This window comes from Vanessa cardui, chromosome 3 (assembly GCF_905220365.1).
Source record: "Vanessa cardui chromosome 3, ilVanCard2.1, whole genome shotgun sequence".
Lineage (NCBI taxonomy): Eukaryota > Metazoa > Arthropoda > Insecta > Lepidoptera > Nymphalidae > Vanessa > Vanessa cardui.
Window position 1 is genome coordinate 5,755,753 of NC_061125.1, and position 13,680 is coordinate 5,769,432.

Consider the following 13,680-nt stretch of genomic DNA (forward strand, 5'->3'; position numbering starts at 1 on the left):
TCTTCTGTATAACATTTCTTTCTGAACACATATAACATCCATTAAGTTTAAAAACGTCAAGTAAACTTGCCTATTGACGTTTTTCAATTGACACAAATGTATATTTCTTCATTTTCATATCGTCTTTAGACTCAATTTCATTACACAAAATCCATTACACGTAGTTTATCTTAAAGAATAATGTGTTCAGAAGATATTACTGCCTAGATATTATGAATTATATCAGCAATAACTTTAAAAGCGATACTATATCCATTTACAAACTACATATTTTATTATGTAAAGTTTTCATTTCAAACACATTATCAGTAGTAATATAATATCGATAGACACTGTATCGTCCATAAGTATAGGAATTCTTTATGTAGAAATACTTGTAGTAATGACATTTATATACAAAAGTTATAAATATATTTATTTGTAATATAAAAAAGAAATAATTACTTGGATTTTTTAACTTGCTAAACATTTTATAAGAAATAGAAAAAATGTGAAATTTATTTGTTAATAGGACGAACCTAAAATATCACTTATTATAGAATCTATTTACAGAAGAAGGACGTAAGTTTAAAGGCTGATATTATTTGAGGTATGTTAATTGTAAATAAAAATAATTTGTAATATTCTCTACAGTGGGTATATGACCGAAAATATCATTTTCATAAAATATTGTAAGCATTTATAGTACGACACAACTCGCATCGGCAAATTCAATAAAACCGATTCCTGCCGATTTATATAACCAATAAAAATAGCTCCCTATCGTGCCATTCGACGCTATTCGTCGCTATAGATTCTAGCGTCAGAGAAAGCAAGCGAGTGTAAATTGACGTGTCAAATTGACGAATATTATGTCATATGATATACAAGTTATTACGTTTGTATAAAGATCATATTCAAATAAGAAATAAATCTTGATAATTTGGGATAGCGTACTTAATTCGGATATGATCGGTTTTACGAATTTTGCTGACGCTACATCTATGTTGTGCGTACGATACTGGTTGTATACGAAAGTTTGTACTTATGTTTCTCTATGTATCAATTAAATTGAAAATGTTATTGTGATATAATTAGTCTATTTATCATACACATATATGACGGAATAAAGCCGAAACCGTGTTTTAATTGAGCGTATGCAAGTGAATAAATACGTGTATCTAAAATTAACTTCAAACTTCCTGATAAGTAAATTAAAACCCTGTTTTAATAACATACTAAATGTCCTTAAGTGTTAAGCACAGGACAATAAAATTCACGAAACAGGAACTTGCGCTATATAACAAAACTAAAAGGGACTTTTTAATGATCATTCTAAAAGGCGTTATCCATACACTAAGACCAGAGACAATACCGCGTTACTATGAACCCGTGGGCCACGAACCCGAAGCCCAGGCCTATTAAGGGATACATATTTCGAAAACTGATGTCATTTGTTTTTATTGACTTTAAAAAATGGACTTCAAGCTCTATACACCCAAACGTCCCGCGTCACATAAAACGACCACAAAGCGAGGAATAGTACAACAAATATGACTGATCATCAAACGCTCAGAACAATAATATATTAAGAAAATATGTATTCCCAGATAAATTAGCATATAACCCACGTTCAAAGGAAACAAGCTGCGCTGTACGCAAATTTTTAGTACTACATCCACCAATAGAATCGCTTCACAATTACATTAGAGCAATTTGATTGGTTGAAATTCCTCACGTCAAATCTTCCATTCTAACATTATTATTGGTTGATGCATTTTGCGCCCTATACGTTCTTTTAATCTCATTGGTTGATATATTTAACGCCATATTTGTGCGAGAATCTACCGAGAAACGAGATTTATTAGAATGTAGTTTATATCTATATACATAAAGCTCAAATTAGCTTGTTGGCAAGATCAACGTTTGTATGCATTTCTGTGCGTATACGAAAACATTAAATATATTGAAGCGATCATGTAACTTAACTTATACTTATTTATTATTAGTATTATAGTATGATAAATATAGAAAAAAATTATACATTTCATTTACATTCAATTGATATGATATCTTCTTGTTGGAATTCGTAGAATGTTTGGTTAATTTACAAAACATACTTTATATACTTACTTGTATAAATTCGTTAAATACTTATTAGTTCTTTCTTTAAAATAAATTTAATCGGTAAATAAATTGAGCAAAATAATTATTCATGTATTATATACAGCAAATATACCTAACCTTGTTACGATATTTAATCTGTGATAAACTATTATAAGAAATGTGAATTTTTTAATGTAACTTACACATTTAAAACAGTTCTAATTTACTATTTACAATGCTACGTTTTAATGAATGATATATTAAATTAATTTTAATTCTAAAACTTTTAATCTTCAAGGTTATAAATTTTTCGACACTTTCGCTAAAATGATCATTTTATATTATGAATACTGCGTTTAAGTTTGTATAATTTAATTTAAAACTTTAATATTTCTGTTATTCAAAATGAAAATCAATCGTAATAACTTCGCTTAGTCAGTCTCAAGATTTATTTATCTCTAGGACCTTGTCCGTGACATTCGTAATAAATTTCCAAAAATAGATTGTGCTAGTTATAGCAAATCCGTAAACCATTTACTTTTTATTCAAGTAAAGGGTAACATTGAACGTTTATAACAATTTTTTTTTAATCACATATCGTGTACAATCACATCGTCCTATTAAAGATTAAATATAAGATTTCCAAGCCTGGCGAAAACACCTTGTAACGTTGAAAAACGTAAGTGTAAATTGTTAAAAATTTTACAATAATTATTAATAAATGTTATGGCATTTATGTACAATGATCTATTCATAAAACATTATATAACAAAATAATCAAAATAGTTGTGATTCAACGAAACATTTTTAAGGTTTCCTTAAATATAATCTTATAAAGAAATTAACAATTTTCAATCGAATTCATTTAAACTTAAAAACAAATGAAATTCACATGAAGATCCTTACATACTAACCTCTAGAAACACTTAGAGAAATTATAACTAAAGTCACATCAACAGTTCCGTCACAGCAAAATTTGAACGCGTTATCTTCGAACGTAACCCGCCCAAATGCCGTAGATAAGTTCTTGGAAGGACTTCTTCGTTTTAAGGACGCAACCTTAAATCCACAGTATAATTTGAACATCAACACTACCCTAGATATATAAAATGTCTGTAAAAAAACATTGTCGCCCGAGGACCCGTGTACGAGTCGATATAGACCGTTTTGTAGGCCTGAAACATGGGCCATGGGTACACGGGATAGTGTATATATACCGCATTGTTCGGGTAGTAGGGGACTGGAGGAGTCGTCTCGTATTGTCAAATATCTTGTTGAAATCGTCCGTCTCTAGACGATTTCAACTGATCCTAAGCTATTTGGTAGGATAGCTTGTCTTCCGCGCAGACCTTGGCAGTGAGCAAGCCGGGATTGCGTTCGTAAAAGCTGCAAATAAAAAAAAAGCAAATATAATAAGCTGATACTTTTTGTTTTATCGTTAGTTTTGTTATAATTCACGCGCGATCTATTCGATAAACAGCAATTGATGAAAATGTCCCTGATTGTGTCAATTTATTTATACACTAACACTGAAGATAGTGTAGAATCAACTTCAAAACGTTTTCCTTAGTGTTCTTGGCCCGGCGTGGAAGTTGTGACATTTCACTTTTATATTCAATCACAACGATGTCACATCATGTAATTGATACCAAACATTTTATGAAATCGAAACGACTGATAAGGTTACTCGAAATTCAAATATAATATTTTTCAAAATGGGAAAGGGCTAATAAATATACTATAAGTATAATCGGTTTTATTTAGTAATTTAATGTTGTTTAGTTAACGTAACATATGTATATAAAGAAATAATAATTTAATATAGCGTTACTTTCGATTAAATCGTTAAGGCACCAGGTAGGTTGAAAGAAAAATCGATAGAGGAAGATTATATAATAAATAGAATCGTTACTAAAGTTCAGCAATGTAGCAACTTCTTAATATATTCATGGTTGTTGCTCAATATTAAGTAGGATTGTGTCATATCGATTTTTTACACAAAAACTAAAAATAAATAAATATTTTCGCTACGACTTGGTATTACAGATCACAGTGATTAGTTATAAAAATAAGAATTAGTATATAATCCGTTTCTGCTTAATATTTTTTATGGACGATAGCGATGATCAAAATCAATCTGATTTCGATGCTAGCTGATAGGCAGATTAACATTACAAGTACACAACTATCCTATGTTTATTATAGCGTCTAAATAATTTAATAAATTTTATTATATAAAAAATATATGTCATCTGGAACTTACACATGATAGGGTAAAATACAAGAAAGGTGTTAGAGTAGTAAAAATATAAACGTAATTCAATATCCCAAAGTATATAAATACAATTAAAATTTAATTTACAGGCTAAATAGGAAAGCACAGTTGAGTTATTTATAATATAATAGTAAACAATCCAATTTCATACTTCAAAATATAAAGACCATATGTAAAATTACATAATTTATGGATAATATCACACTTTGGGAATGAAACGATGGTTTGGCTGTTTCTGTTTATATTGAAGTTGTATGCAATTAAAAAAAATCCTAAAAGTCGGCTTCTCAAGTTAATTTATTTTCGAAACCGTTACTAGTATATTATCTAGACCAGAAATAGGTAGATCTTAAATGTTATACTTCTGATTTGAATTAATACTGAACTTAATGATTTTAACAATTTACCGTTATTCTTATGTTATATAGTAATGAATATTTTTAAATATGCATTAAATCTCAAACAAAAGTTGTTGTTTATAATGTTTAATAAATTTATCTGCTTGTTTTACTTAATCTTGTAAAGTGACGATTCGATATGTAATCAGAGGCTACCTGAATAAATAATATCGAAATAATATGATTAAAATCAGCTGTTGATAATAACGCAATAAACTGCCTTTCATACCGTAACTTATCATTTATGTCTGTCTTATAAATTTGATTATTTGTGTCAACTCGGCAAATATGATCAAATACTGCTAGAGAATATTCAGTGATATCTACTATGTTTGTTTCTACCTTCAAATTGTGGATTTTTTAAATAAAAAGCCACAAAAAATATATTTGTGCAAAACTATCATGTTTTCTTGCCATAAACTTATATTAAATTTTAAACCGTTTTTTCGTGCAATAATGGTGTATGTCATTTTGGTAACGCTTCTTTACTAAAAACAACAGTTGTATGAATGACTGGCACTCATTCATCGAAAATATTGAATTACAATCAGTATGATTGTTGACTAACAATATTGGAATAAGAGTTTTTGCCTTATTCTGACGCCATAACATGGCGGCTCGTTTCGTGCCTTCACGTGAAATACTGACTCCAAATTACGACTTATAATTTTAAAACAATAATGCGCCTTTAAAACTTAAAATCAAAATATTAAAGAATATTTCTACAAATATTTTAATCATTTATTTATTAAATTTCATAATATTTTTTTGATTAACGAAAATATCCTATTGTTCACATTGGATAGGATATAACACAGGTCGCTTTTTTTAAGCAGCGGTTTAAATCATAGAAACTATTCTGAGATTTCGTTGACCACAGTTCAAGTCTCAATAAGTACAGAATATTCCAAAAAGTACGAAATATTATTGTTTTATTAGGTAACAAGCTACAGTGATGTTCATATAGTTATATTTTTCAGGATATAGACAATAGGATGGCAAGTGGCCACCCACCTTCTTCTTTTTAAGATTCCCGTTAAGATAACAATTTTGACGTCATTGAAAACGCCATTTTATCACGAATCCATAGTGAATACCATAGACTACTCCAATTCAATTTCAAAGTTTATTTACTTGTAATTTCTCTCCGTGTGGTTTATAAATAAAACATTTATTTATATATTTAGCATATAAAGCACACATGCAAGTAAAAGCTAGCTTATCTAGATATTATCAATTTTGAAGATACTCTGATGATATAGTTTTATATAAAATGTTTTCATAATGTTGTCTTAAATTTTCGCGATTATTACACATTTAAATAAAACTAATTATAACGGATGAATCGCGTATATTAATTATTTTTAAACATCCCGACGTTTCGAGCACTTTGCAGTGTTCGTGGTCACGGGTAGACTAAGATGACATTTGTCTAAGATGACATTTGTCTATTTGAAGAACAATTTGTTCTTCAAATAGACAAATGTCATCTTAGTCTACCCGTGACCACGAACACTGCAAAGTGCTCGAAACGTCGGGATGTTTAAAAATAATTAATATACGCGATTCATCCGTTATAATTAGTTTTATTTAAATAAAATGTTTTATTTAAAGTAAACAATCATTTTACTTAAAACTTTGGTTGTCATTGACCAGGTGTTCACAAAAGTTTCTCTGTTGTCAATAGAAAGTTGGTGACTTCAGGAATAGTTACAAACACGCGATCTTAAAAATAAAACTTTCGGTTCATCATTAACAAAATTAATAAATTAAAGAGTTCGTTTTATTTATAAAGAAATCTTAAAAATTCTAAACTCACCTCAATCCTCGTTCTTGAAGTCTCTTCATGACAGCTGGCTTAACTCGGGGTTTCCCGTTGCTGTGCAGTCCACGCCCGGTTATGAAGAAGAGGGTGTGCGACCTGATACCAGTTCTACCTTGCGTCTCTTTCAATTTCTGGATATGTGTGTCAAGGAATAAATCAAGGGACTCCTTTGCTTCCCCTACTCGAAGGTAATGTAGGTCGATCGTGGCATTATCTGCGCAGTTCAATGCGTGCAACTACAAAATAAAACGCAAACGTTTTAAGGCCATTTTACAAATACATACTATAATTCTTCCTATAGTTTAGTATTAAGGTATGAAAAGGCTACATCAACAAGTTGCAACTAATTCAAAGTGTAGTTTCTTATATTAAGTTTATATAGTATATTTAAAAATAATAACTTTTAATGGTTAAAATTATTATGTTTGCGAAGAACCTATTATTAACGCCATATATATTCAGTACATTAAGTATAGGAATTTTGAAAAGAGGTAGATAATTTTCTTGTTTTTTTGGATTCGCACAAAAAGAGGAGTATGTGTCTTAATACGGAAAAGTCACATAATATCGATTATCGATCGAGCTTATGATATATCATAAGCTATAATTGATTAATTAAACAAAATATTACATGCTGTGTACATATGTCGTAAATATATTTTTAATTATAGCATAATACGTTTATGTAGACAGTAAATAAATTCGCCAACAATTTATAAGCTATATAAATTACTAAATTAATATATATCAAAAATCCTCATTAGAACAATAACGAGTGTCGTTAAATCGAACAAGACATAGTTTACAAACGGGGAGTTCCCGGCAGACGCAGAGCGCAGTTACTTTACTAACTTTGCGTATATTTATGATCTAACCTTAGAAATGTCCTACCTTCTTTCAAATAAAAATAAAACATGGTCGATCGCCTCCCTTCTAAATTGTCTTACATAATTAATGAATTGCTACTGAATATATTATTATATTAGTATATAGATTTCAGAACATATAAAAATGATTTAAACTTTCATTTCGCAACATTAAAGATGCACGGTTTTCTAGTAATACATACCTGCATAAGTGTGGCAGCTGCCAAACTGTTAGCTTGTTCATATTTCTTGGTGTGATAAGACGCGTAGTCTGAGTAATATGTCGCCACTTGAGTCATGCCTCTTCGTATGTAATCTTGAGCCTTTTGAAAGTTTCTATAAATTAAATCATATAATGATTAATCGATACATATTAATACTATACTTATATTAAATATGCGGGAGTTACCCGTTGATCTTTTTGAGTGTTGCCAGTAAAAAAGATTAACATTTCTCATATTTATGTCATTAAAAAAAAACACATTTTTTAAATAATAAAGCTGAACTGGTAATTTGGCAACCTGATCATAAGTGGTTACCAACACCAGATATTTCATTGTAAGAAATATCAAACACCGCTTTCATCGTAAATATACCATCAATTATGAAAACTAAGACATTTATGTGACCTTGTGTCTGTAGTTACACTGACTCACTGACTGTTCATTTTTAATTATTGACGTTGGTGGTTAAATATATGAATGGATGAAACTTACCATGACGGACTTAAAACAATACAATATTACAATTAACAAGAAATGTACTAGAAAACCACTAACAAGTTTCGTCTTGACAAATGATTCTCGGCCTGGTCCCGATACATCTGCACCGTTTCCATATCAACCTTCTCCGGAGTTGGCAGCAATGGCCATTCGACTTGTGACAGTTCCTGAAATATACGAACAATCTAGAAAACGGTCGTGAAATATCAAACACGACCGGAATACGGTTATGGGATGCACGCGTCAAGTATGCAAGTCTCCAAGCAATTTTTTCAAAACTAATTCTTAATTTCGAAAACTATAGAAAATTTAAATAGGCTTTTTTACTATCGATTTATCATCTAACAGTTGATCGCAGAAAACTTTGAGCTTAGTTACAAAGACAAAAAGCAGAAAACTCTTAATGATGCTGAGACGTGAAACATATTACTATTTAATGAGACGTTTGTAAACTGGCTCGGCAAGCTTAATTTATTTGTGTGTACTTTGCTAAAAGAAATACTATTGCTTTTTTCGAATTCATTTTTGTTTCAAAATGGAATTGAATAAATGGCAAATCCATACTAATATCTAGTGAAGTCTGCAGTTATTACAAACATGGATTCGATAAACAACGCAGAAAATTTTACCCGAAACATGATGAAAAAATAGAAATGATTTATTTTACAAATAGTTTGACAATAAGTTTATAAAAAAAGTTCTTACCTTTTTTTCTTTTTCGAGAATTTTCTCTTGCCTCTCTATTTCCTTCTCCATGACAAATTTACTGATGCCATTTTTCTTGTCAAGGATATTAGCGCGACCCGTTGAAATCAATAGTACCTGAAGTATGAGAAAATTGTAAAATTTATTATCCTTTTTAAATACTTCTACTAGTAAAATGTCAATTAATATGTTATATACCTCAACAGTTGTTTGAAAATTGTTGTCATGAGCCATGAGCAACTCAGACAAGATATCTTTGGAAATCTCCGGAAATAAGTTATACAACTTATCTCTGGAAAGTTTGGCTGCTAAATCAGCAGGTTCACGGTTACGCCATTCCTCCACATCTTTATAATACAACGTAAGTGCTAAATCCATGTCCATAATTTCTTTAAAATCCGGGATCTCAGGTTCCCTTCCTTCTCTTAATAATTCCTCTTCTTTTAATAATAATGTTCTAAAATGTAAAAATAAAACATTAATTTTACCAATTGAATATGTAAAAAGCAATTTCTTTTTAAATTATAAATGACAAACTAAATTAAAATAAATATAAAACCTCGCAAATTCTTCATCCTGTTTAATCATTAAATCGGTTTGTTTAGAGCATTCTTCGATTTGGTGCATTAGTGACTCCATCCATAAGGCATTAATCTCATTCAAAAGCGACGTACGTATACTAAGCCTAGGTTTTATTGAAGCTGGATATTCCATATCAGCCCGCCCAAATAACGCATCTAACTGCTTTATGAACACATGTCCTACGTTGATATTTACTACCTCATCAAGTTCATCTTCAGTTGTCTGTTCGCCGTCACTTGCTTCACTATCATCATTTTTACTAGCACGGACAATATTGTCATCGTTTACATTTTCTTCTGATAGTCCTGATGTACTCGGAATATTATTTTCATCAAGTAGATCCTCCGTATTATTCGAAGCACTTACACTTTCTTCATTATTTTCCTCTGTAATACATTCACCGCGCCGAATTCTTCTTATTTTTAAGCAATGTTGTGAGTAATGAGCGTCTGGTATAACAACGTTTTCTTCTATTTGTCGTTTCAATTGTATAGATGCCTCTGACATTGTTATTTCTCTTTTACCTTTTTTTGTATTTATTGGTGACATAGTCTGAACTATATTTTGCTCAACTGGTTCAATTGGTGATGAGGAGTCGTTCTGATCAGGTAGAATATCGTATGCGGCTAAACATGTGCAAAGTTCTTGATTTTCTTCTTCTACTTCTGTGTCTGAAACGTCGTTAGTATCGCGTTTACCTAAATTTTGATTATCCACACCATCAAGAACAATATCAACTGCCCAATTAACATCACCGTTACAATTATCAAAAATATGTCTTAAATCTGATCTTGGGATATTTTTAAACAATTTTCGAAACAAATTAAAATGCTTTTCTTCATTTCCGCAACGTGGCACGTCACTTAAAATTTGATTATTACTGGTAGAAGTGCTTTTATCTAGCATCCATTTATCAGGAATCTTAGTATTCTTTAATTGCACGTATGATTCATTGATGTCTCTCGATGTGGCTGTTATTATTTTGAAAGGATTTTTTAAATCAGAAATTTCAGTATCGCCTAATTCAATGCACGTGGAAGTTGACTTTTTCTCTACAATTATTTTTGTCTCTTCTGGTAAACGGCTACTTTCACCCCAAGATGGTAAAAACATCGAAATTTTACTCCAATCTTGACATTCTTCCACCGGTGCTAACAAGTTTTCTTTCTTCGTTGATTTTGGTAAATCTTTTCTTTGAGGTTTCGCTTCAGCTGATTTAAGACATTCACTTTGTTTTACTGTATTTTTGTTTGAGTTGTCGTTCCAGTCTTCACCATTATCCCATTCTTCTTCTATTTTTTCTATTTCTTCTAGCGATATTTTCATTTCAGTTAAATTCGTATTTTCCAATGACTGTTTTGCATCTTTAATTTCACTAGTTTGATAATCCAGCTCGTTAAATAAATTTGCATCCGACATTTTAGAAGATGAGGGTTGTTCATTAACATCTTTACTATCGGAAATTTGAACAGATTGGCTTGTATTATCCACATTTTTTGTTGGGATATTTTTATCATTTTCAACAGGAACTGCTGTTTCGATTTCTCGAACAATAGGTGGTACAAGTCTTAATACGGGGGGACACATACTAGATTCATAATGGTATCCAAAATATCTTATTAAAAAGGCACCAGTCACGCCATTTTGGTAGGTTTCAAGTTTTCTTTGAATAGTATGTATTGGAACATTATGAAGTGTGTTTCTCTGAAGTTGCTTTGGATTTCTTGCCCAGGGTGTATTTGGTTCAACTACTTCAACTATATAACCGTTTTTAATGCCTTCATATACATAAGGTTTCATTTCCCAAAGTTCCACATTAGTATTATCTATAATTACTGGACTGACTCCTCTAACCATACTATTTCTTGCCATTCTTTCGTTTCGTTCATGAAATTCACTAAGCCTGCTTTTGTCAAACACATACACATTATTATGCATAAAATAATCATCTGTACTGAAAATGTGAGTGGAATAGTTTCGTTCACTCGGAACCGGGTAAATAGCATCAATAAGTTTCTTTGCAAGGTATGACTTTCCACTACCCGATAATCCTCGCATCATAATCAAAACGCGTGCACCGTCTTTGTGGTATGTTAAGATTTGTTTCAACTGGTCTGTCCAAAAATTTTGAGATGTTGCAATTTTTCTTTTTGGTACATATTGTGAAAATTGGGCGGGCTGATGGGGATGAACTTGCTGGGATGGCTTTCTTGACGCACCAGCATAGGAGGTCACATGGTTTGTTTCTTTAGGAATATCCACTGTAGAACTTGTACTTGGGGTCTTTGGTATATTTTCGTTACTCATATTGCACGAAGTAACATTCTGTTGACTTGTGTTAATTTGATTTGCACAAATATTTTCTGTTAATACATTTTCTTTTGTTTCGGTCCATCTTGTTGACTCCAAATTACAATCCATCATATTTATTATAGCATTTGCAGACTGTTCAACTGTTGAAAAATAAAATTATTTTTATTGAAAAGTTTTATTTTAATTGTTGTGTGGTTGGTTATATATGTTTATCTGAAATTTAACATTAAAAATAGTTAATAAAAAGTCAAGGAATAAATAATATTTTTTCAAGGGAATAAAAAAAAGGGATAGGACATTTTTGAACAATTATTTTAAGAAAAGTGAAATAAACAACAACAACCAATATAAACAAATAAATATCTAATTAATAAAGATTATTGCAAGAATTGCAGAAGTCTACTTGAATTATATGATATGATGTATTAATATTACTTAAAAATACATAAAATATTGAATAATTAATTCTTTTAATACATCATAACATGTTATAATAGATACAATAAATTAATAGATATTCAGTTTGTATACTTATTTACATTTTCACATAGAATAAAATAAACAAAGGAAAGGAAAGTCCATTTTATAAATATTAATAAAATCAGTCAAAAACTAACTACTTATTGTAAAATTGTTCGTAAACTAAAGAAAATGAAAGAAATATCTCAATAATACCTGTTTTATACCAGAAAGGAATGAACATTCAATTTTTTTTTCAAAGTTTAAATTAGCTATTATGCTCTAGAGCTCTATCTAAATTTTGTTGAAACATTTAAATTTTCTGTTCACGTGAACAATCATCTTAAAAGTCTCAATTTTAATTGAATTATTAATAATTGAAAAAAAACATTCAATTTTTATTTACAATGCTTATAACAAATATTAAATTTATAATCATATGCTATAAAAAAACTCAAAAAATAAATAAACATAGTTCATATTTTCCCATTTTTGCTAAGATAAAACACAAAACAAAATGATATACTATGAGTATAGCATAAACAACAATCAGAAAGCCAACGGCTTGCAATCGATGCAACGCACCCCCAAATCAATCAATATAGCCTTCATCCGGAACAAAATGTTATTAAAGGATTATGAACCTTCCTATCAAAGATATTCAGTCTTTTACAGACAGAGCATAGAGTTTAATTTGTTGTACCTAGATTATATTACTATACATACTATAACTATAGACATCTATAAGCTCTAGGAAATAATGGCGCGCAATACACATTGTGTACATGAATATTGACATGCATGTGTGGAAAATCAATAAACAAGATACATTGAATGAATAAGTATACTTTACTCTAGATTTATACTTACGATCGCCTCCGCAATCTTCAACAATCGCAAACAGGCAATCCCTGCTAAGAGCATTACCAAATGTGTTCAAAAGAGTCTCAATAATATTATCATAATTAATGTCTTGATCTTGGTATTCCATGATTTTAGAGTACACTGCATTAAATTTACTATTTAACTGACTTTTACCAATGAACACATGCAACTAAATAGTTATTGATGATGCAAACAATACAAACAACACTAATGAGTATATTACGAATATCATAATCTTGTTGTTTTTATTTTAAAAGGTTGTTAATTGATATCATAATACAAAAACAGGGACATCAGAGACGGGGAACCGAAATGAGTGAAGTGCAGTATTACCAGTCTATAAATTTTTTTTAGTATTTTTTTTTTTTATTATATAATATTAACGTATATTACGATATATAAACTATTACTGAAACATAATTTTATATTAAATAAGAGGACAGTACTGAAAATCATTGATTTTGAGCTACAAATCATATATCCAATTATAGTTCAGACTTTTTTTTTATGACAATATTTTGAGAAATTGAAAGGGAAATAACAACGAAAGATTTTATTAGCTGGT

At 30.1% G+C, this 13,680-nt stretch overlaps 1 protein-coding gene across 1 annotated transcript; it reads right to left on the reverse strand.

Moving 5' to 3' along the window:
* Positions 1–1,544: 1,544 nt before the first annotated feature.
* On the reverse strand, positions 1,545–13,423 carry LOC124543596. The gene is made up of 8 exons (XM_047121845.1): positions 13,101–13,423; positions 9,436–11,911; positions 9,075–9,333; positions 8,877–8,993; positions 8,229–8,338; positions 7,653–7,785; positions 6,578–6,819; positions 1,545–3,471 (listed from the first exon to the last, which is right to left on the reverse strand). Exons 1-8 carry the CDS (start codon positions 13,219–13,221, stop codon positions 3,396–3,398), a joined length of 3,534 nt encoding a protein of 1,177 aa, XP_046977801.1. The 5' UTR covers positions 13,222–13,423; the 3' UTR covers positions 1,545–3,395.
* Between the last annotated feature and the right edge of the window lie 257 nt (positions 13,424–13,680).